Genomic DNA, 23911 nt, shown 5'->3' with positions numbered 1-23911 from the left:
ATATTAAAATACGATCCAAACCTTTCATCTGATTTTTATAGCCAGTGACAAGTACAGCATATGGATGAGAAAAAGATAGTGTGTTACTACATGGTTTTGTTTAGAATTTGTTTGTGAAACTGACCTGTAATTCAATCGTTTTTACTAGCTGTGTAGAGCTACATTTTATTTTAGTCATTACCTGCTTCTCCCTCTGTTCTCCTTTTACTAATGTGTGGCAAATCCTTTCTTTGGTATTTCAGGCCATTGAAAAAAACAACAACAGATTTTAGAGATTCCGGGAATCCAGTTTCCCACCTAAATGTAAAAATCATTTGTCTCACACCCTAAGAAGGATATATAATTGGTGTCCTGTGTTGTTTATGATTGACTAATATAGGCTGTATGGCTACTGCTTTCCTACTTGTGGAATAAGATTCTTTCATAGTCTAAAGTCATCAGAAAGTAGCTATATGTACAAAGTTAACAATATATTCCACACCTGCTAGCTGGTGAACACAGTGGCATAGTGAACAGTCAAATAAAGAGGGAGCCATTCAGAGGTGGATTTGCTGGTGTTTGTCAAATCATTGTTCTGCTGCATAACCCAAGTGCGCTCGGCCGACTTTCTCCTTCAGAATTTTCCGGTAGAAAGCAGAATTCATGGTTCCCTAAATTACAGCAAGTTGTCGAGGTCCTGAAGCAATGAAGCAGCCCCAGACCCTCACAATACCACCACAATGTTTGACTATTGGCATGATGTTCTTCTTATGAAATGGTGTTGAATTACATGATGGTACAATTAGAAAATACTTAGGTCTGGATGGTTGTTTTCCCTTGATAAATGAAATCATCATTTAAAAACTGTATTTTGTATTAACTCAGGTTTTCATAGTCTAAGATTAAAATTCATATAATGATCTAAAATAGTGAAGTTTGACTGAGAAATTACAGAACTGTGTGTGAATATGTTTGTCATATCTTTGCAAGGCCATAGCATATCAAATATATCTATGATATGAATTCTAGAGTTTTGTCTCAAGTAGCTGAAAAAGACAGCAACAAGGTTTTAGAAAACCTTGGTTGTGTGAGAGCTGTTGGATTTGTTAATGGCAAACTTCGGTGCTGAATTATCAACCTGTATGCCGTTAGCTCATTATTTTCAGTCTTGTTACCACTGGCTTTGCATATACTGTTCATCATCGCCGCTCTTTCTGCCAGTACATAACACCACGCTGTTGTGAGGCACGAGAATTAAAACAGCTACATTTAGGATGGTCATAATTTTCTCCAAAGGAAATCCCGTCATATTAATTAACATGATGTCAATGTGATGCTATAGTTAAATGTGTTTTGCTGATACTGCAAAGGAATGCTGTACAAAGTCTTTTTCCTATCTGCTCAAATTTCTGTTCTCATTGTTTTTGTTATGGCCTTAAAGTCAAATATTTAGTCTAAGCCTTTTGTCGCTTAAAATTGTGTTTGACAGATAAGAGCCACTCAGTTAAGAATGAGCACTGAGGGCTAAAATTAGATGGGGTAAAAGTGCTATAAATATAACTTATAAGCATTATCACTAGGATTGCAATTGGGTCAGAGTTAAGCCTCCTGCTCTTCCAGTGAAATCAGAGAGGAGGTGGGGCCTAAAGCTTTGTCCCTTACTTACTGAGTGAAGTAGGGCTATTATGGCAGTTAACATTTAGCGATTAAATGTGAACAGTCTTTGTCAGTTGATAAATGTCAAGCCCATGGTGGCTTCCCTTTCGTCTACCTTCTTTGCTGTGCGAGGGAGGGAAGGGACATGTTGGTGCCACTGGGCTGTCAGCTGAGCCAATGGGACATATACTGCATATCTGTCACACTCTTTCTGCACAGATTCTGGTGCATAGATACACGCATGCACAGTGTAACCCCACCGTCACCACCTCCATCTCCTCTGGGCCTTTTATAATGCTGGTAGCTGCTCTAGCTAAGGCTAATGGGATGGCAAGGCTGTTGGTTTTAAAGAGGGGTGTCGTGAGGAGAGTGGAGCAGAAAGCTGAAGATGGCTTTCTAATAGAACTAGGGTGGGTGCTTTGGAGTCAGAGGGAAGAGGTGGAGGGATGCCTTGTGGTCACTGGGCCATTTACTTTTCATCCCAGCACGTCCTCCTTTTTCATACTTTTTCCTTCTCTTATCTACTTTGTGTCTCACTTTATCCTTTGCTCACTGTATTTCTGTCTCACTGTGCTTGCTTTCCTCCCTCCTCCTCCTTGTTGTTCAGAAATACTAGGCCTTTGGGGTTCCATTAAGCTGTGCATGAGCAGCTTTAACATCAGTGTTTTGAAGTCTGTCTTTGACCACCAGGATTTCTATGATAATCAGCTCATGCTTTGTTTTTTCCAAAGATACCAAACTAGCAAATACACTTAAAAATCATGCAAACAATCTAAAGGGATATGTTTTGTTTTGTAAGAAGAACACAACAAAAAAAGTAAATATCTTATCTGTCTTATACAAGCTAAAGTTGTCTTTTGATGGTACACGTTTGTATAAGCCAGCTTTCTGTAAGGTATTGCACCACCAAAAAGCTGCAGATGAGTTCTCAGTTTCTCAAACCTACAGCATTAAAACTACGAACAGGTGAATTAAACAGCAGTGATTATCTCATTCAGTGTTGGAAAGGTTACTTTTAAAATGTATTCCAGTACAGATCACAGAATACATGCCCCAAAATGTAGTTTGTAAAGTATTCCGTTAATTTACTTAATGTGAGTAACATATTCTGAATACTTTGGATTACCTAATATATTGTCATGCTTATTAGGTTACTCCCCAACACTGATCTTATTACAATTCAACATTCTGCTAGGAACAAAGTATTTTTGTACATTGTGTACTACTTTCCCAAGGACTACACATCTAAACATTACTGCCAACCAACCACAAAGCAAAATTACTTTAGAAATTACCTGAAAAAAGTTCACCATGCCTTAAAAGTTCCAGCGTTACATTCCATCTAAGGATTTGCTGTTTGCCCCAGAACAAACCTATTCCCCTGAGTCCCCACCCTAACTAAGAGTACTGTCCAGGACTTAGTGGATAGGAGATGTTTTGATGCAGTGAGTGGAACCTGTGCAATCTTAGACAGGTGTTAATGTTGTGGCTGATTGATGCACGTTCACCAGTGGAGTGATAGCAAGCTTTTTTTTTTTTGAAAATACAGTCTCTTCCTTCATTTGGTTAATGGTGGTGAAGAGCATCTGATGTGTTACTATGAAATCTCCCATTCCTCAGCAGATTTTAAATAATGCATTCTTGTAAGGGCAACAGCTCAAGTTTCATGCTAATTAGACAGGCAGTATGCACAGCCCTTACTGGCAGACTAGAATACTGGATGAGCAAAATGATTCCTCAATTCAGAACTCCATTAGAGTTAAGGTTTGGAAAACTTTGGAATCGTGGCATAGATCATAAGCTATGGTTAAAGTCTTGTAGGATTAATGAAAATTTCACTGGGTATTAACTGTAATTTATCTGGATTTGATTTCTGAACATACATATGGTGAGAAATGGATCCAAATGTTGGACAAAATCTCAGGATGACAAAGAAATCTATTTGCCAAACTAAAAAAAAAAGGATAAATCAAAACATGCTGTACAAATCTAGCTGAGGAGAAAACGAATCCAGCAAAGATGCGAGGAAAACAAAAAAATAATGTAAGATAGGAAAACTGGTAGACACATGAGGGTGAACGGATGATGTGAAAAATAGGAAGACAGGATTAGAAATACACAGGGACACAGCTGGAGCAGAGGGCGGGTGAGAATCTTCAAAAACAGGCTAAATGGGTATGTTTGGGTATGTTCGTCATAGCAAATTACATGGCAAGCTAACACAACTTTTGATTAGCTGTTAGCATAGAAAAAAATCACTTTGAACAATAAGCTACTCAAGCATTATTTGATTTCATTAGCCTGCAGCAGCGCTCAACCATTTCAATAAACACAGTGTGATTATATGAGAACTGTAAGCGACTTGAAAAGTTTAGCGTTTCTCAACTCTTGAGCACAAACAATGCGACATCTCATTTAAACTGGACGAGGGGCATGCCTGAAGCCTCAAATATGTTTGTGTTCACACCATTTATTAACATTTGTTTTTCCTTACCCAGATATGGGGTTGGGGTTAACTACAGCTTTGACTGAAAATGAAATCCAGCCTCTTTCATGAAAGTTGGAGCTTCCGCTATTCAGCTACTGTACGTCTTCAGCCTCACTTTCACCCTAGCTACACGAAGGGCACACTGTATTTGTGCTGAACGTATTTTATTAATTATTAAATGTGAAACTGTCCTTTCTAAAGTGAATCCCCAGGGAATACTGATCTGGAATAGAAAAGTCAACCTTTGCTAATTTATTTATATATCACTGTGACTCTGTTATGTTTGTGTACAGTACATGATGCTTGTATGTGGCTCAAAATGATTTTGTATGTGCATGGTGCTGGAGCCTAACATTAGGCAGCTGGTGTCTAGAGGTTGGTGACCTTGGTCATATGTTTGTTATTTTTCTCCCCTTTCAGTCTCTCGTCACTCACCACTCTCTTCTCTGTCATTTGCTTCACTAGAGATTGTGGCCAAATACACATATCCCTATTCACTGGATATTCAGTGGCTGGCTTTTCAGTAGTTGGACAGAATGCAAATCCTTAGAAATGAATGTTCTGATAGTTTCTATGATAACTCAGAGTATGTGACTACAAATGCTTATTTAACCTTGCCAAGGGGTTCAAGGTATTTTCTGAGTTTCTCAGCATGCCTTCTCTTACCTCCCTTATGTATGTGGATGTGATGCTTGGAAGTGTGATGTGAAACAAAATGCCACGCCAAATGTCAGAATACTGAGTCACTTGCACGCCATCTGGATGCTATTATGCAAACTTGCCAAGGAGGTATTCTCCAGAGATCACTTACCGTGTCAGTAAAGGGAAATTTAATGTGAGTAATGTTCTTGCGGACTTGAGGGTGACTGTATCCAAAAAAGGTGTTTAAGATTAGTCTCTGCAGCCCATTGATCACAGCTATGGGTGTATATGCTTGATTTAACCATTAAATCTGACTGACACCATCTGACAAACACACAGCTCCGTCATCAACATACTGACAGCAAATCGGCCATTTAGCAATTTAGATAGGGACCCTGTTTAACCTAACAATCTGGAGAGCACGTCAATCACAAATAATCAGCCCACTGTATGATTAGACAGCAGCACTGGCTTTGAATCTATTTTAATATGCCAATTAAAGCAGATGAAGGCAATAAGTAAAGGATGGCGGAACATTCAGGAGATCTCACCCTCCACACTAAGCTTACTTAACCACTGAAAAATAGGTTTCCTGGGGTGCTTTAAAGTAGTACCAAGAGAGTTTTTTTCTTTTTCTTTTTTTGCCATGTCAGCTCCAGGAGCCCAGGAGGATGATGGTACATTTGGGTGTTCCGAGCTGATAAGCAGACTCATGGCCCTGAGAGTTTGGGGGTGCTAACTGTGCTGGGACTCTGTCTTCAATGTGGTTAATTGGTCCCCTGATTACTTTGGGATCAGTGAACGTTGCTCTCCAGGCTCTTAATGAGCTAGTCTTCTCCTGCTTCTCAGCCCGTCATTCAGCTTTGGCTCTCTCTGTGGACCCCTCAGACCAGACTTTGAATGGAAATCACCAGATTGAGACAAAACTTCACAAAGTGTTGCTCTGTTTCTGGGTTCTGTTGCTTTCAAATTTTTACAGACAGAGACACATAATATGATGAGTTCCCCTATCAGCACGGTCCATTTTTCTTGAAGTTTGTCACTTTTTAAAAACTTGCTGGGTAGTGTGTACTGAAACTACACATTTCATGCGCAACAACACGTGAACTGCATGCATGGTTGGTGATGACCTCTCCACAATTGTCCTCAATTAACTACTTTTCAACGGAAAACATGTTTCTTATCTTCAAATCAGCTGTTTTTTAATGTTCTAGGATTTTGTGGAAATGGCAGCCTTATTCTGAAAACATGTTGAACTGCATTTACCAGGCCTGGTAAAAGATATCATACTGTCCAAATAATGACTTAAAAAAGTGTAATCTATGTTGTGGAATTGGCTTAAATGCCATTTGGATTTTTAAATATACAATATATACTTACCGTTAGTGTTGTGTTTATCAGTCAAGAATGAAAATAATATTTCAGATCTAAAAGTAAAAACATTCAATTTAATTGAATTCAGTTTTATTTTATACAGCATCAAATCACAACAAATGCCTTAAGGTGCTTTATATTGTAAGGTAAAGACCCTACACTAATATAGAGAAAACCCCAACAATCACACAACCCCCCTTTTAGCATTTGATCACAGTGGGAAGGAAGAACTCCCTTTTAACAGGAAGAAACCTCCGGCAGAGCCAGGTTCATGGGGGGCAGCCATCTGCCGCGACCAGTTGGGGCCGAGGGGAGGAAGACAGGACAAAAGACACAATGTGGAAGACAGCCAGAACATATAAATCAGTCATGAATATGAATTAACTGAAACTATACGATGTTCATGTGTTACTGGAGTAACTAATATTAGAGTGTGTATTCTACACTCTAATTAATTTTTCTCTACTTCCCTTCATGATTTACTGCAAGAGTTCACCTTACAATATAAAGCGCCTTGAGGTAACTATTGTTGTGATTTGGCGCTATATAAATACATTATAAATAAAATAGAACTGAGTTGAATTGAATTGAATGAAGAAAAAATGTGTATAAATTATTGTATGTTCTGCACAGCACAGAGGACAGATGTTTACTTGTCACCTGTTGTAGTTCATTACAGAAAAAGTTTGTTCGCAGAGATGAGTCATTCACTTTGTGACTCATTAACATAATACTGCAAGTTGTTTTTTGTTTTTTTTCCTGGGGGTGGGGATAGGGCGGTGTTGTTGCTTTCTTTGTTAGATTGAAATGGACCAGTTTTAACCATGTTTGATTTAAATGGATGCACTCTGTTCACGCTATGATAAGGCATCCTGTGTCTATTCTGCAGTGTAGGAATTAAGATCAAGTGAAATCATAGCAGTTTGTTCCAAACCAGCACCAACTGATACCAGGGCCATAGTCATTAACAGTTTTTAATAATTAAAAGAAGTTAATCTGCTATTATGTACCCTGTATGTGTCATTAAAAGGCTGTTTCTCTTAAATTATCACCATTACTGAGGGTTTTCCAAGACACAGGATGCCTTGGCTAGAAGTGGAGCAGGTTGCCTGCTAATCAGAATCCCTGCCTCCCCCCCAGTCTGTATGCTAAAGTGTCTAACCCTCAATGTGTCCATGTGTGATTTTGAGGAAGTGCTTGAGGCATAGAATAAAGTGTGTGAATGTGGCTTGCACGCTACTTTGAATGCTCAGGTAGAGTAGTGAAAGGGCTATGTAATTACCAGTTTGTCAACCACATTTTGTTTTACTAGTCACCTTTAATAAGATTAGCATAATCACATGCACATTCATTCATAAGTCGCTCTACTATTCAGTGACATACCAAAAATGTTTATTTCATGAATTGTTTATACTAATAAGCTAAAGTAGATGCAGTGAGCTTTAGCAGAGACAGAAAGTCTTGGTTGTAGTGATCCAGTCATTCCTGGCATCACTACTCAAAACAAGCCTTTGTATCAGTAGTACTGATACTTTATTTTCTCTAGGTATTCATCCAGACACCATAATAGAAGCGTCTCACTGCCTAATTTGCAAATAAATACATCAATCAACAATAAATCTGATGCAAGTTTCTCAAACACTGATTTTAGGTGAAATAATTCAGTAGTATACTTTATAATAATAATTATTTTGTAAGCTAAACTAGTTCAGGCTCTCTTGGTGTGCCACCTTAAGCGCAAAATAGTTGCCTTGTTGTTGTCATTTAATGACCTGAACGCACTTCGGTTTGTCTCAGCAAGTCATATCCTCTCACTCTCTTTCACTTTCATGCACAGAGAAGCTTTTGATAAGTGCTTTTTCACAGTAAAATTAGCTTCCCTAGTTTATGTGTTTTGTGGTTTCATTTGTAAGTGGTGACACAGTCACAGTACACTTAAGCATGCCCGGACACAGTGCTCAGCAATTAGTCAAAGTAACACACTAGTCAAAGGAATTGGACTTTGGGATTCAAATGAGCCTAGTGTGAGTACACCTGTTTAATCACACCAACAAATGAAGAAATCTCTCTTTTTGGCAGGCGTATTCCTGATCAGGAGGGGTTTCATTTTAGGGGTCTTCTCCTGAACTCTAACATACATAGGAGAAGACTTTAGAAATGAGGATGACAGTAATCTGAACATCTTCTTTGGTCCACCAGCAATACACCCCACCGCATGGTCATAGACCATAGATCAAAAGTGAAGAACACATTGATTTGATGCATTAGTAAAATAAGCAGCAAAATTGTGGTATAATAGATCATTAATAATGAACGATAGTGCTACCAGGGACAAACAAAAACGAAAGATCTATTGTGACAGATACAGATAATATAGTAACTAAAAAGACATAGCGTTTTATACATGGCTTTATATTACTAAGCTGTTCATTTAATATATTCCAAAGAAGCAGTTTCTGAAGTCTGTGAATTTATCCCCCTGAATAATCTTTTCTGTGAGTCACTGTTAAGCACTGATACGAAAAAAGAAAAAGCCAGTGGAGGAACACACAGAAGACACATCTCATCTATCTCCATAGCTCGAGCAAATATTGAAACCCATGATGTGAGAGCGTCGGGCCTCACTCTCCTCCTTCACTTCTGTGACAGATGTAAATGGATGTTTCAGCTGTTGGCTCTAATGCATTTTTAAACAGGCACAGCAGCAGACAGCAAATGAACGTGTTGCAATGGCAACAGTCTACACTGGGGTCTCCATCTATTGCTGCCTTCCCCTCACATACAAACACACAAACCCACGCTGCTGAGAATAGCTGTCATTCATCAACTTTCTCAGTACAATGGGCTCAGTAAAGGTCCCATCTTTCAACTAAAGCACTTCCACGGTGCGGTGCCAAGGCGAGCACCATACCACTGCATCACATTCCCTGTCATCCCACAAACACTCCAGCACAGCAGGATGGATAGGTGATTGGGGCCAACTGTTGTTTATCCTCTGAGATGAAATTTAAAAAGGCTCTGCTTACTCAAATGACAACACGTTTGACTGTTACTACTGATTAGAGCTTCCTTGCAGAGACAGAAAAAAAGGGATAATGGCCAGAGATGAGGACCAGTGCATGTTAAGTTTGCAGAGTCCTTTCCAAAGACTACAAGTTCAAAAACACATCCCAAATATATTGTACAAACATTATCCATAAGAAACGTATTAATCACTCTGACGCATACTCATCCTGAATAATTACTGCCTTTCCATGCATGTGGAAAGGCAGAGATAGAGATGGCAGCAGTAAGACCTACAGCACAGAACATCAGTGAAAAAAACGGACTGGAGTCATAAGCCAGTCTGCTGGGATTCTGGCTGAGCTTGAAGTCATGACCTGTCTGGACAAACACTGGGCTTGATTTTTGACTGTGTCGGATAACACACAACTGTATAATATTCATGCTAAAAAATTCAGATTAACAAGAACACACGATTTGGGAAGCAATCAGGGCGAAGCTTATGCTAGCCTAATTAGCTAAATTAGCTAAGCAAACAACATGAAACATATTTGTCACCTTGTGTGCTCTGGTAATGTTTTGCTGACAGTACAGTTCAGTATGCTACTGATGTGGTATCTCTGAAGGTCACTGCACTTCACAGTTCCCATCACTGAGGAATCTAAGACTACGTTCACACTGCAGGCGAAAGCGCATCAAATCCGATTTTTTTTGACCCTATGCGACCCATATCCGATCATGGTATGACAGTGTGAACGGCACAAATCCGATATTTTCAAATCCGATCTGGGTCACTTTCGTATGTGGTACTGAATCCGATACATATCTGATGTTTTAGAAAGCGACTGCTGTTTGAATGGTCAGGTCGCATTAAATCCGTCTCTTACGTCACTGACACAAGACAGACGCCAATTATCAGCTCCGGAGAAGCGCCCAAGAAGACATCGTGAACGCTTCCTGGCCATCCAGTGTAGATGTTAGTGAAACTGTTGGGAAGACAATGTTGGAGAAACGTGAACATTTTATTTGTACTGTATAATCTGCAGATTCTGACAGAAATCTGCAACTATCCTTTGAAGCACCGCTCCTCTCTAAAACAGCAATGAGGATAATTATTAGGTTATTTACATTATTATGTAAATAACAAAATAACTTAAAGCAAAAATTGGGAAACGTAAAGTCCGAAGTCTTTATATTAAGGCCATCAGTCAAACAATACTGTTTGGTCTGGGTCTAAACAGAGCGTGTTGTGTGTGACGTCTTCTTTTGCGCATGCGGGCCGCTTTGAGGGTTCACACTAGAGCACGTTTGCTGTCGCATTTTATTTGTAGTGTGAACGAGCAGACAAAAAAATCGGATTTGATCAAAAAATCGGAATTGAGCATTAAGACCTGCAGTGTGAACGTAGCCTAAATCCTTCACCATTTGTTCATAACAATGTTGCTAGCCGAGCTGTAAGCTGATACAATTCAATGTTAGCAAGTTAGCTGGTGGCACAAAAATGTGCAATAACTTCACCATCTTAGATTTAAATATGAAAAACTAATTATCAAAGCAGGGGAACACTATCAGCTCCTTCTTTGTGTGAGTCATAAGATTTTTTGTGTTTCTTCCATAGTTTTTCTTTCTGAGTTTTTTTTTTCTTTTTTCTTTTCCACAACTGTTTTTTTGTTGTTGTTGTTGTTGTTTTATTTTTTGTAAATAAAAGTATGACAATGGTTTCATGTCAGCTGACAAACACTGCCCCTGAGTTTCTGGGATTTCTTGGTTGGCTTCAGTGTAATCTAGAACAAATTGTTTTGGTAAGTGATGACCAATCACCGATTTCACTTAATTTCTCTCATGATAGTCAGACTTCATCACGAACTAACTATTGCTCAGTGTAAACAGGCTGAAGACCTTGAAATTTGCTCTGAAGGTTTGGCTTTGTTTTGGTTTTTTTGCTAACTACTTTTGTCTGAGGTTAAAAGTAATCTGTTTCTAGTTTTAAAAAGTATGTTTTATGTGAGTTCTGTGAGTTCAATATAACTTTCATTTCTAATAAGTTGTTTGGTCATTGCTTATGTAAAAATGTTGGTGCAAAACCTCCCTTGGTAGGTTCACTGTGTATTTTTGTGTACTGGTCATATAATTTTAAACCAGAATGTCTTTCTCTATTCATTTGTAGTTGTAGTGGTGGTTTCCTGTGTTCAAATGCACCTGCAGCACTGCAGTTCATTTATCTTTTGTAATGATGAATGCATAAATGCGCGTCTTTATTCTTAAATAATACACTTTACAAAAAATACAGTAATTGCTCTTGGCTTTTCCAGGACAGGATGTTGTATGCCATATTTCTGTTTTTTTCCTTTCGTCTGTTTTAGCCTACTTTCCAAAATATGTCTGGTGTAAACATATTTTGCAGGCTAATATCAAGCTTACAGGGGACTCCATTTAGATTTACTCATCACACAGTCTCTCATGTCTTTTCTTAATTTGAGGAAATTAAAGGGATATTTCACTCAGTGAATAGGTTTACACGCAAGTGTGGAAAAATAACTGCGGCATCGTGTCTTATTTAAACTATAAAAGTCAATTGAAAATGCGCAATGTTTTCTAAATAGATCTATATTTTGTGAATTATATAAAAAGCATATCTCCAAGTGCCACTAGAAGACAACATTTCCAGCTTCTTCAGTGAATTATCTCTTTAATTATCACCCTCACACTGCTTGAAGTCTGTATTTGAGAACATACAGAGCATTCCTCGTGAACATTGAACAGATCTTTCATTGCTTTTGTCATTGCAGGTACCCATCAGCACAACTATAACCATGTGGCTCTAGGTAGCCCCACACGCACACCTAAGAATGGTAAGGAAAACTAGAGGGAAAGGGTCTTATGCAAGTAAATTCCCTGGTCAGTTCAATGTTTCAAATGTTTGGAAGTCTAGAATGCAGCTCTTAGCATGTTTAATGGGGTAAATTCATTGAACTGATCTAATTTTCGAAATGGGGGGGGCACAAGCACTTTTTTTCTTTGAGAGACAAGAGACAGTAGTTGTCGGCCATCTGTCTCTCTTTCTTTAAAGTGAAAACAACGTAATGCTCTGTCAAGGTCATCCCATCCTACGACAATGTTCTCCACTGTTGTCCTGAAAAACTAAAGTTATCACCATAACTTCACGGTGCCTGAGAGGAGCAGTACCGTGAATCGGCTTTTATTACTCAAGTTAATCAGCTGTTCCTTTGAGGGAGCTGAGGCGGGCCGTGGTCACAGTCTGCCAGTTGAGCAGTCGTGTAAGAGAGGAAAGAGGAAAGATAGCAAAGATAAAAGAAAAAGCGGCATTAAGCTGAATATTCCCTGCCTTGTGCATTTATTACATTGCCCTGATCTCACCGTGTGATTTTTATACTGTTTGTTTCAACCACAAACATTAAAAACCTGCTATCGTTGAGGCATTTTGGAGCATAGCTAAATTCTGCAGACAGACTCATTCCTTCTTTATGGACACAACTGACCGTGTAGTCCACACACATACATCCACAGACTCACACAGAATCACACGCATAGATAAGCAAACTGCATACTGGGAACAAATGCCTTGGAGATCTATGGAAAACATGAAAAATCCATTTCAACACATCTAACACAGACACTTTGATCACAAGCTGCCAGAAATCCTTCAAGTTTTGGCACACAGTGTATTTTCCAGATAAAAACCCACAGCCACAACCCCCCCAGCGGCCCTTGACTGAAACAACCAGGAGATACTGCTCCATATCAGAGCAGAAAATGCACAATCATACACACAAGTGTACATAGCATGCCTCTGGACTTAAAAGCTGTTTTCATTAGAATAATTTTAAGGGGAGATTTTCTGTACTGGCTGTGCTGAATATGCAGAAGGTCTTTCAGGAATAGGTTCTGTTTCTCTTACCATCAACATGTTTCTGAAATATTTGTTTTTCATTTGGGTTTTGGTAGCTCACCGATCATTGAGACGTGGTAAGTCATGCATACATATGTTTAATTTAGTGTGAATAGTCATTCACTGCATTCCAGCACACATTTGTGTACATACCACGACTCTTACCTTTGTTTCCTCCTTTCTCTAACTTAAACCAGTGTATTTTCAGACCTGATTCAAGCAGTAGTTTCTGTTTGATCTTTGCTTTGACAGCACAGTTTGTTGTTGGTCATGTGGGCCAACAGGAATCAGGGACACAAGCGATGAGTTACAGTAGAAAATTATTTATGTTATATTTATGCAGTATTTTTCGTATTGTCAAAAAAATCCATCAGAAAGACCAAAACCAAATCAACAATTTTGAATGCTGGTTTTTATAAGAATGGCTTTTACTGACAAGCAGCCAGTTTACTGAGAGCCCAGCTTCACTGGGACACTCACATATGTGTGTAACATGTAAGAGGACTGGTACTTTGTGTGTAATTCTGTTCGAAATTATGTAAATGCTTTGTGTGACAGGCTCTTATATCAGTTGTTATCTTCTTCCATTTCATTGATGTATCCAATTAAGCTTATTTTATGTTGCAAAATTATGTTCTGTCTTCCATGAGACGAGTTTCTCGTGGTCACCCGTGGTTCTCATTAATGATTAAAGCATTTGTCGTTGTGACTCAGGGTATCCTTTAAGTTTAGGGTTCAGAATGTTCTACTTGGACATTTGTATCCCCTGAGTTGATTTTCAGAGCAGTATTAGTGCCACTGTCAGTAAACGTACTGATACCTACTAATTCTGCATCTAAAATTCTGCATCTGTGTGAACATAACACCATATTGTTATTTAATTCCAAAAGACTGCTGCTGTTATCAACTGTCATGTCATTCATGTCATTACTACCACCAAAAGTTACGTTACATAGTCAGCGCCTTTGGGTTTAGGTTTAATTTGCCAGAAAAAAACAACACAATAATCAAAGTTACAGATAGTTATAGCTATAGATTTGACTGATACAACTCATAATTATTGTTTTTCAAAACTATGATGAATAAAATTATGAAGTTAAAATCTGAACAGCTAACAGCCGCAAAGGTGCAGATTAAGAACAATTAATAATAAAATAAAAACATGTCAACAAGTGTGAATGAGAATGAACTAACACTACTGCATGTTGACTAAAAAACTGAAACTGAAAATAGTAAGACAATGAAAAAACAACAAGTTTTTGCCTGACATAAACTCTGCAGTGTAAGTGGCACAGTGCCAAGCTTGGGCTTTAGAGTTATGCTTCTGAATAAGCAAGTAAGAAAGTGAGACCAGTTCATTGTTGGTTTTGGCTATTTCACTGGATTTTAATGGCAATAAGAAAATAATCAAATATTAATAATCTTGTCACGTAAAATCTTCTGCTGATTTTTTTTAACTATTTAAGTCTTGGAGCCACATCTGTGTGGCTTTACTGTGTTTAAACATAAAGTATGTCTGCTAATGAGATAGCTAACAGCATGCCACAGTCTGAGTTGATTCCCCACTTACTAATACAGCTGTGGAAGACAACCCACTCACAAATTTTTCACTTCAAACTCCCCCCCTGCAGCTCCCAGGACCCCCTGCAGTCACTCAGCCATGCTGCCATCCCTGCTACTTTATTCTCATTCCTTCTTACGGTAGTGGTCATAAGTTTACATACGCTCATCATAGGCATTAATGTCATGAGCTTTTATTTCTTTAATCAATTTTTTTCCCAGGGTGGAATGATTGTGTAGATCAGGTAGTAGAGCAGGTCACCTACTAATTGGAAGGTTGGCGGTTCAGTCCCCATCTGCCCAGTCTGCATGCCAGATAACCCGAAGTTGGTCTCTGATGCATCCATCAGAGTGTGAATGTTGGATAGAATGAGTGAATGAGGCAAGTTGTGTACAGTGCTATATAAGAACCAGGCCATTTACCATCTACATCTTTAGTGACATTAGTGCCGATTTAAATGAGCTGTATGTACACTTTTGAGCCTGTATGGATAACTTTGACTCTGTGTGCTTTAGAGACAATCCAAAATAAGTCATTATGGATGTACAATCATGCACAATCATTTCACCCCTAAAAAGAACAGTTCAAAGAATTCATTAAAAAACCCAAATTATTGCCGTTCATGTCCATAATGAATGCACGTAAACTTGTGACCACAACTGAGCATTTCAGTCTCTTGTTTCTTTTTGATTCTCTTATCCCCATCTCTTGTTCTCTTTCTCTTCCATCTCTCCATCCTGCAGCAGTTACTAAAAACACTATTCTTATCTGTCTTTTGGAGGCTAGTGTGGAGTCACACCCATGCCCGCTGCTCTGCACTGCGTGACAGACTCAGAGCTTGCAGGGGAAAGCTAGATAGAGCAGGAGTGGGAAAGAAAATGAGAGAGAAGGGAATACTGAATGGACAAGAAAGAATTAAGGAGCAAAGGAAAGTGGGTGGCAGCATGGTAAGACAGATAAGATTGACAGAGTGAGGGAAGTGGAATGGGACAGACTGCGGATGTTTGTGTGTGTGCATGTGTGAAAAAGAGAGATAAAGAGAAGGAGTAGAGTGAGAAGAAAAGAAGGCTTGGGTCCAGTCCCCCACCCCCACCTTCCTCGTCTTCCTGGCATCATCTCACATCACACCAACAACAGGCAGCCAGGCATTGCTCCCTGCCCTGTCCCAGTTCACATCACAGCACTGTCACAAGCAGGGTCACTCTCCAGCACACATCTGTTGTTTGGTGTGTTGTCTATTTTTTCCTTGCCTTTCCTTGTTTGGACCACTGTTTCCTCCCGTCAAACCACCGCATCGCCTGTCAAGTCAGTCCCACACCAAACACTCACTGAGTGGCTGATGTGTCCGCCTATACTCCCCCATCACTGGCACCAACAAGTTGGAGTTTTAAATATGCAACAGTTTCTTAAAGGCAGATATTCAACTTTTTTCCTCAGCAAACTATGCTGAACTTTAAAGGACAGAGGTATGATTAAGAGAAATAAGACTTAGAACTTTAGAGCTATGGTACAAACCATAGAAAGCCTACAACCAAAGTGATAGAAGTATTTCAACTAAGTTACAACATTAAAATCACTGACAGGTCAGTTCAGTTCCATTATTTGTAATAACAGCACCTGTCAAAAGGTAGTAGGCTTTATTAGGCAGAAAGTATCTTCTAGCAGGATAATATGTGGTTCCAGAATACAACAATTTTGGAGTAATAATTAAAGGAATGTAACAAAGCGATCAAGGTGTCCTTCAGCCTCCAGATTCCCATCTGATTTAACTGAGCATGTGTGGGATGTGCTGGAAAAACAAGTCTAATTGATTTGACGCTCCACCTTGCAACTTGCATGACTAAAAGAATCTGGTCCTAATATCTTGGTGCTTAATACCAAAGAACCTAGGGTGTCGTGTCTAGAAGGGTCAGAGTAGCTTTGGCATAGGGGAACCTACACAACCTACACCGTTTGGCTTTAATGTTAAGAGTTATCAAATAAGAAATGTTTTATAGCTATGACTATCTTTAATAGTCTAGTTTACTGAAATATCAACAGGATACATAACTCTCTCACTCCACTTTAGTACGAGTGGACTGGGTTTTCTATTTCAGCAACATAAAGTGTGATTGTTCTCAAAATCTATCTCAGTCATTCTCCAACCCTTTCACATGTACCTTCCTTCAGAAGTTTCTTTCTTTAACCCTCTGAGGTTAAAGTCACCATAAGGCATAACTCTAACTCTGCCCTACCCTTGTAGTTTAGAGAAAGGCAAAATAGACTATTAAGAAAGAAAGTTCATGTCACTTAGAATGATTATTTTCTTTGGTCCCTGATTGCTAAGACATAGGAGAACAACTTAATCAAAACAAAAACTACATATTCTGATTGTCTAGGGTTAGAGTTAGTAAAGACTCACACCTCAGAGATACAAAGTATGAAATGTAAGCTGCTAACTCTATCTGGTTTATAAAACAAGCCATTCAAAACATATTTTATATGTATATGTATATATGTGTGAGTTTATGTGTATTTGTACAAAAATAGATTTTTTCTTAGGTCACTACAACCCCCAAACTCCCAGAAGAGGAGCAGGTCTTCCATGTACTCAGTGGCTCTCCTTGGTCGGAATTATTATTTTATACTGACGAGATTAATTCGGAGATTATTTTAAAGGACCTCTGCCTCCAGCAAATATTTGTACAGCTGAAACTCCAGCCTGTCTGCCAGCTCACTCTTTTTTCTTCACAGCAGGTGGTCTTCTGTGATGGTTGCCTGGGGTCTCCTTTTTTGGGGGGTTGGCGTAGGAGAAGTCAGCCTGCCCATTTTTCCCCCCTTTTTCCCTCTTCTGTGTCTGTATATGTATGTATGTGTCTCCAGAAAACAATCGGATAAGTGGCATCCTGACCTCGCAGACGGAGCCCTACGACCTGTCTTTCTCACGCTCCTTCCAGAGCCTGTCACACCTGCCACCCTCCTACGAGGCGGCCGTCAAAGCCGACCTCAACCGGTTCTCGTCCTTGAAGAAACTCAGTAGGTCCAAGTTCACTGCAATAATGCAAGAATAGGCGCCCTGCCCTGATCCTAAAGCCCTGCATGATAAAAACACTGCATTAAGTGTGCTTTCCTGACTCCAGGCTGGGACTTTCTGAAGGGCTCTGAAGTATTTCAGATGTAACAATGCCTCACCTGCTGTAACTCGGGACATTAAACTGTAGAAAAAAGTACCCGTATATGGTTTTTTTGGACATTTTGCAGCTCGCCATTGATTAAACATCTAAGTGGATGGAGGGCACTATGAATTAAAGCCAGAAAGTATCCCCTTCTCAACTCTGAGCTGTCAAAAAAGCAGCCTAATCACCTCAAAAAAAACTCTGATTCATCGATATTCCCTGGTTCCCTCGCCGCAGCCATGATTTCTCTTGAATCACACATATATCAGCGGCTTCTTGTGTCTGGCCTGGCTCGGTATTAATTTAGCGTTTCTTTGGTGAATTTCTACAGCATAATGAGCTCTCGTCTCACGTTATTCTCTAAGTGAAATACAAATATCCGCTACGGCTTGCGTAGTTTCATCATGAGCATCCTGCTTCGCTGCTGGCTCAAGTCAAAATGAAAGATGGACATCTACAACTCATCCCGTCAGGGGTCGCTCTTCACTGGCTCCCACTTAGAGCTGCCAGGCACCATTTGAAACTAAATGGTAAAACAAGTTTGCAGTAGTATTTACTGGTTCTCAGTTGTTTTGGAGAAATAAAAACAACCACAATTTATTTGAAGAATGCTTGTGAGAATTAACATAATAGCTTTTGATGGACCGTAAAACAAAACCAAATGAATTCAATTGTCAGAGATAGGACCCCACCAAAGAGACAGTTCTGAAATGGAAAAATATCCCTTGGCGGTGTCCTTCCTTCAGTCTTCCCAACTTTCTTTTTGCTTCCAAAGCAAATTATTTGCTGCAGCAAATAGCCAAAAGGCTCTGCTATTTCTTTTTGTTGCTCAACTAGTGTCTGCACAATGATAGATCATGCTGGATTGCGCTGGAGGGAACATCGAGCGGAGTTTTCATTGTTGAGATAATAAAAGAAGAATGCTACTGCTTATTAATGCAAATTGGTATCAAACTGAAGAGAAAAAAAGCACTTAGCCCATTGCAGTGCAGGACACTATATATCATGAGTTATTCATTCACTGTGGTAATATGGTTGATGAGTTTGCAATGCGCTGCCCAAATCTTGAAGACTATTATGCTTGAGAAAGGAACATCTTGTTTTTATTATCTCTCATAATGAATCGATTTGCAGCAAGCACCCGTGACTCGGCGCTGAAGGGGATTTGGATGAGAGTAATTTGGACAGGTGGTGTGAACACTGCTGTACCATTATTGAAAAAGACAGACTCGCACTGAAAAGCCATCTACGAATTCTCAATAAGGTGGAGAGATCTGCTCTCATAATACCTTTCCACCATCAATGGCACTGGCATTCACCTGTCTCTTATTGTGCGGGTTAAACGCTCATTCACAGACTTATAAATGTTTCCATTTTTGAATGGTTTATGCTACTGTCTTTATGACAAGATGTCAAGTTTTTGTAAATGTGCATCACTTTGTGTGTGCGTGTGTGTTTTTTTATTTATTTATTTGGTCGATACAGATCTCCGTGCATGTGTTTTTGTCGTGTGGCATGAATTTAATGCTACATTCACTCCTACACTCTATCGTCTTTGCAAATGTATTCTCGTCTTTTTGATCTGCTTCTAAATGCATGTTATATTCATTGTTTGGTTTGGAGGTTTTTGTTGGTTGCACACAGGAATACGAAAGAAAACCCCCACTCGAGTTTATATGAAACACTCCCAGCTTCAGTGTTGATGTGATTGTGTAATAATCCTATTAGATTTCCAGCATGCATATATGTGAGGTGCCTGCGTGGTTCCCTCCATGTCTGTATATGATGTTTTTTGTTTATAGACTTTCAAATGACCTTTGAAAAGTTATGCCCCACAGCCAGAACTGCCTGCAGCATCCCTGATCAAGTCTGGATATGTGGATGTTATGTGCCTAGCATGTAATGTGGTCTGACTGTGATACTCTGCCTCTATTTTCTATTCCCCTCTATGAGCTTGGAAAGGTGAAATACGATGGGTCTCCCAACACTATTCTCTGCATTGTGTGCCGTGTTCTCCAATTCCACGTTACACGATTTCTCCCCTAGCATTCTGTACCTACCCGTGTTTTCTCTTTCTTTTGCTCCTTGAATTGCCTCTTCACTTTGTGTCTTTTTTTCCCCACTTCTGTGTCCTCTGCAGCAGATAAAGAAGTCGAAGACTACTACACTCGTAAGCGCCACCTGCCCGACCTGGCAGCAAGAAGCACTCTTCCCCTTCATGTTCTCAAAATGAGTCAAGAACAGGTGGGTACAGAAGTGTTTCGTTCAATAGTGCACGCTTCAAAACAAGGTCATGTACTATCAAGTTTTATGTATCTATGATGCAAGAGCACAAGTTTCCAGATTTAAATGTTAGAAGTTATTCTGAAGTAGTCGGCAGCAGAGCATTTTACCCCTGAGTTTATGAATAAACTCACTTCATACATCTTTTGCTCAATAGCACCGGGAACAACAGCAGAGCCAGCCCCCACAGTCCTCCATCTCCCAGGCCCCTCCGCAGTCACAGTCCTCACAGCAGCAGTCTCAGCAGAGGCAGAGGCCCCGTCGTGTCCAGAGGGCTATGTCCCAAGATCGTGTCCTGTCCCCTCAAAGAGCCCCCCAGCAAGATTATACCATGTCTTCTAACGGTGTTTCCCTGTACGGAGGTAGGATCCTGTCCGATGAACAGCTCCTATCTGCTGAACGTCTTCGATCCCAGGAGCGTCTTCTTCCACAGGACCGCCACACCTCCCAAGATCGCCTCTACTCCAAGGACCGTATGTACTCCAAGGACAGACTCCTGTCACAGGAACATCTTTATTCAAAAGACCGCCACTACTCCCAAGATCGCCTCTATTCACAAGAACGTCTATACTCACAAGACCGCCTCCTGTCCCAGGATCCTCTGCTCTCGCCAGATAAGCTGATGAGGTCGCTGAAGCGCGGCATGGTCAGCAGCATCTCTGGCGGGTTTTATGGCAGTGACAAGTCAATGTCACGGGCCATCTCACACACAGACGTGTTCATTCCAACTACGCCTCTAATGGATCGCTACAAGATGACCAAAATGCACTCCCATCCCAGTGCCTCTAACAACAGCGGTGGTGGAGGCAGCGGAAGTGGGGTACAGGGAGCAGGCGGGAGTGGGCACTCCAACACCTTAGCCATGAACCAGACAGCAAATAAGAGGCAGGCATTTGCCTCGAGACGGACTCACACTGTGGAACAGCTCCACTACATCCCACAGCACCACCAGCAGCAGCAACAACAGCCACAGCACTACCGCACAGGCAGCAAGACTGAGGTGACTGTGTAAATGTTCAGGAATACTCACTGCTGAATGCCAGGGGCTGGGTCTGATTGACAAACGTTGGTATACTGGCCTTCTTTTAGAGTAGGATGGTGGCAATTTTGCTTTCTTTGACCAAGGCTTCTGCCAAATTAGAGATTCCAGGACCAAGAACTTCCACTTACTTACTGTGAGAGACCGGGAAAACGAGCTACACTGTACATTGCATACACAGGCCCAGCCAGATCTGAAGCCAGAGGAGGTTATGGATGGGGAAGGTGTAGTATTATCCTGCTAACTTGCCTACTATTATTTCCACTGTCTTGCCTATCCTATTCATCCACAGGCTTTGGCACCATTCTGTGTATGTTTTAGTGGGAAAGCACCATTTGTGTCTGTTTATGCCTTTATCAGCCCCCTTTTGTCCAACAAATCTATTCTGTGACCTTTTCTGGCAAATCTTAAAGGGCTTTGCATGGTTAAACACACGAACCGATTCCTACGTGACTTCTGTTGTGCGACATAACACCACCACAGGTGATGAACTGAGAGAATGAGCCTGTAATAACTTTATAAATATATAAATAAATGAAAAAAAGGAACCATTTGTATGCCCTGTCCTACTCATAGTTGTAGAGAATCTCAATGAGAGAAATTGAACTGGATGTTATCAGCACTCCTATTTGGTGCCTCTGATAGGTGTTCTATTTCGAAAAATGAAGTGGTTTTGTGGGTTACAAAGCACAATCAATGAAAAAAACATTATGTTCTGTTTTTGATTATTAATTTTGAATTTTAATATTAATGGCTAGCTTGTTTTGTTCTTAAAGCAATGGCGTTTTTTCTCTTCTTTTTCTTTTTTGTTTCCTCTTTTGCTTCCAGTAGACGATTGTAAATAAGCTATTCTAGAAGCAGTATTATGGACAAGTCTGTACTGGATGGACTTTATATTAGACTGTCTGTTTTCAATAGATTCTTAAAAAACAACTATAAACCATTACTGTTTCGTGAGTTCAGAATAGAAGCCCACTTAACCGAGTATTTGACCGGATAAATTAATACTATACTGTGTGTGTCTTTACAAAAACTGTTTGTAGGACGAAAAGTGAATGAATGTGTTGTTGACAAATGATATACCACTGTTCATATTTGGATGTAGACTGTGTTTCATTGACTTCAGAAGACTTGAACATCATGGAAATGGAATATAATGCTTGTCAAAGTAGGGTCAAATAAACCATCCATATTTTTCTAAACATGCAACATTGTTCTTGGAGAGATACGTCTGTTTTGTCTGTGCTTCACAAATTTGACAAATCTGTGCACTGGTTTAGCTCAGTGGTTGAGCAGGCGACCATGTACTGTACGGCCAGAGAGCAGTAGGCTCAGGTTTGAGTCTTCTGCTCTCGCTCTCTTTCTCCATGTATCACTATAAATATATATATATATATATATATATATATATATATATATATATATATATATGTGTGTGTGTGTGTGTGTGTGTGCGTGTGTGTGTGTAATTACACATCTTCACAAATTTAAGCCACTTTTATCATTTGTGGCACTGAAGTGAAAAAAAAGTAAAATGCTAATGTTAGGCAAAAATAAATTACACCAGGGTTGCATATCCTCAGTGTCACCAACATTAAGTTTCAGCAGGATCACACTAAATGTGTGTGACAACTACTGTAGCCTGATTTAATGAATGATTTTACGTGGAACATGCAGTAGCTTTGAAGTTCATTAGTGGTGACTTAAAAGTGCAAAATTGTAACTAATTTCCAGATTTTAGAACTCATTTCACAATCTATAAAGTTCATAAAGAAAGTGTATTCTAAGGCCTGGCATGTTTCACCAAACACTAAAGCAAACCCAAGACAACAGATGTAACAGATCTGCCTTTTTTATACCATTAACATACTATTGCACCTAAAAAGCTTTGAAATTTCATATTGTGGTCTAGGATGTGTGAGTGTGGAAATATCTCACTAAAACTACACATCAAACTATACTCAGTGTGTTCCTTTTGGTCTTTCTCAGCTCGCTGTCCAAACACCTCACATTCCCCATGATGATTGCTGGATGGTAGATGGAACAGCTCCATCTCTGAAACCCTGTTCTTTCCTTCATAGCTTCTTCAGGATTACAGGCCTTGCTCAAGGCAAAAGAACTGTCAGCCAAAGGAGATTCATCATCAAGAGTGCAATGCAAAGACAAGTCGCTAGTAGTCTTGCAAAACTTGACTTGTGAATTGCAGTAAAAACCAAGTGTCTGCTACGTGTACTTGGAAACGATCTAAAAAGACCAATCGTCTTTTTCTATCACATGCATCCATCCATCCTGTTGTGCTTATCCTTACCTCTTCAAAGAACAAAGTCAAAAAACAGAGTTTGCATTTATATGCCAGAGCGTTCTCACTCCCGGGGCGTAGCATATCGACGTTTTGTCACGTCCCGTGGCGTTCGTGAGGAACGCGAAAGGTGACCTTCTGCGTTCTGATGGTACGCGCCGGGTTATGGCTGAATTCCAGTGGAATGACGGTCCCGTGGTAATATACGTTCCAGCCATGTATTCCAGCCCTAAACTTAACCTTATCCCTAACCTTAACCATAACCCTATTCCTAACCTTAACCAGCACAGAAATGACATGAAATAGTGTTTTCCAAAGCGATTTGAAGAAAATGAACGAACATGTGTAGATTGAGTCCAAATGGTTCTCATGTTCTCTCATTTTTCCGATCTCGTCATTTAGGAATGTGTTGGGTATCCGAAAGCGTAAAATGTTGACGATTTGTCACATAGCGTAATATTTTACGCTTAGGGAGTGAGAACGTGTTGTATATGCATATTTTTTATGCTTCTGTACAAATAT

General features: G+C 39.8%; 1 protein-coding gene across 6 annotated transcripts in view; it reads left to right on the top strand.

Annotated features, from left to right (window-relative positions):
• LOC134632864 (protein shisa-6) overlaps positions 1-22287 on the top strand; it is a 75314-nt gene extending 53027 nt beyond the window's left edge. For 2 of the 6 annotated variants that reach the window (XM_063481710.1, XM_063481708.1), the window contains 5 exons: positions 11932-11994; positions 13109-13129; positions 17476-17628; positions 19909-20012; positions 20209-22287. In XM_063481710.1, the coding sequence (XP_063337780.1) occupies positions 11932-11994; positions 13109-13129; positions 17476-17628; positions 19909-20012; positions 20209-21063 (1196 nt within the window). In that variant the 3' untranslated portion in view covers positions 21064-22287. The remainder of the gene's footprint in view (positions 1-11931; positions 11995-13108; positions 13130-17475; positions 17629-19908; positions 20013-20208) is intronic. The other 4 variants (XM_063481712.1, XM_063481711.1, XM_063481709.1 and 1 more) reach the window with 3 other exon arrangements.
• Positions 22288-23911: the final 1624 nt, after the last annotated feature.

The sequence above is a fragment of the Pelmatolapia mariae genome, linkage group LG8, assembly GCF_036321145.2.
Source record: "Pelmatolapia mariae isolate MD_Pm_ZW linkage group LG8, Pm_UMD_F_2, whole genome shotgun sequence".
NCBI lineage: Eukaryota > Metazoa > Chordata > Actinopteri > Cichliformes > Cichlidae > Pelmatolapia > Pelmatolapia mariae.
The sequence above is the reverse complement of the archived record's forward strand: the minus strand, read 5'-3'. Positions and strand labels throughout refer to the sequence as shown.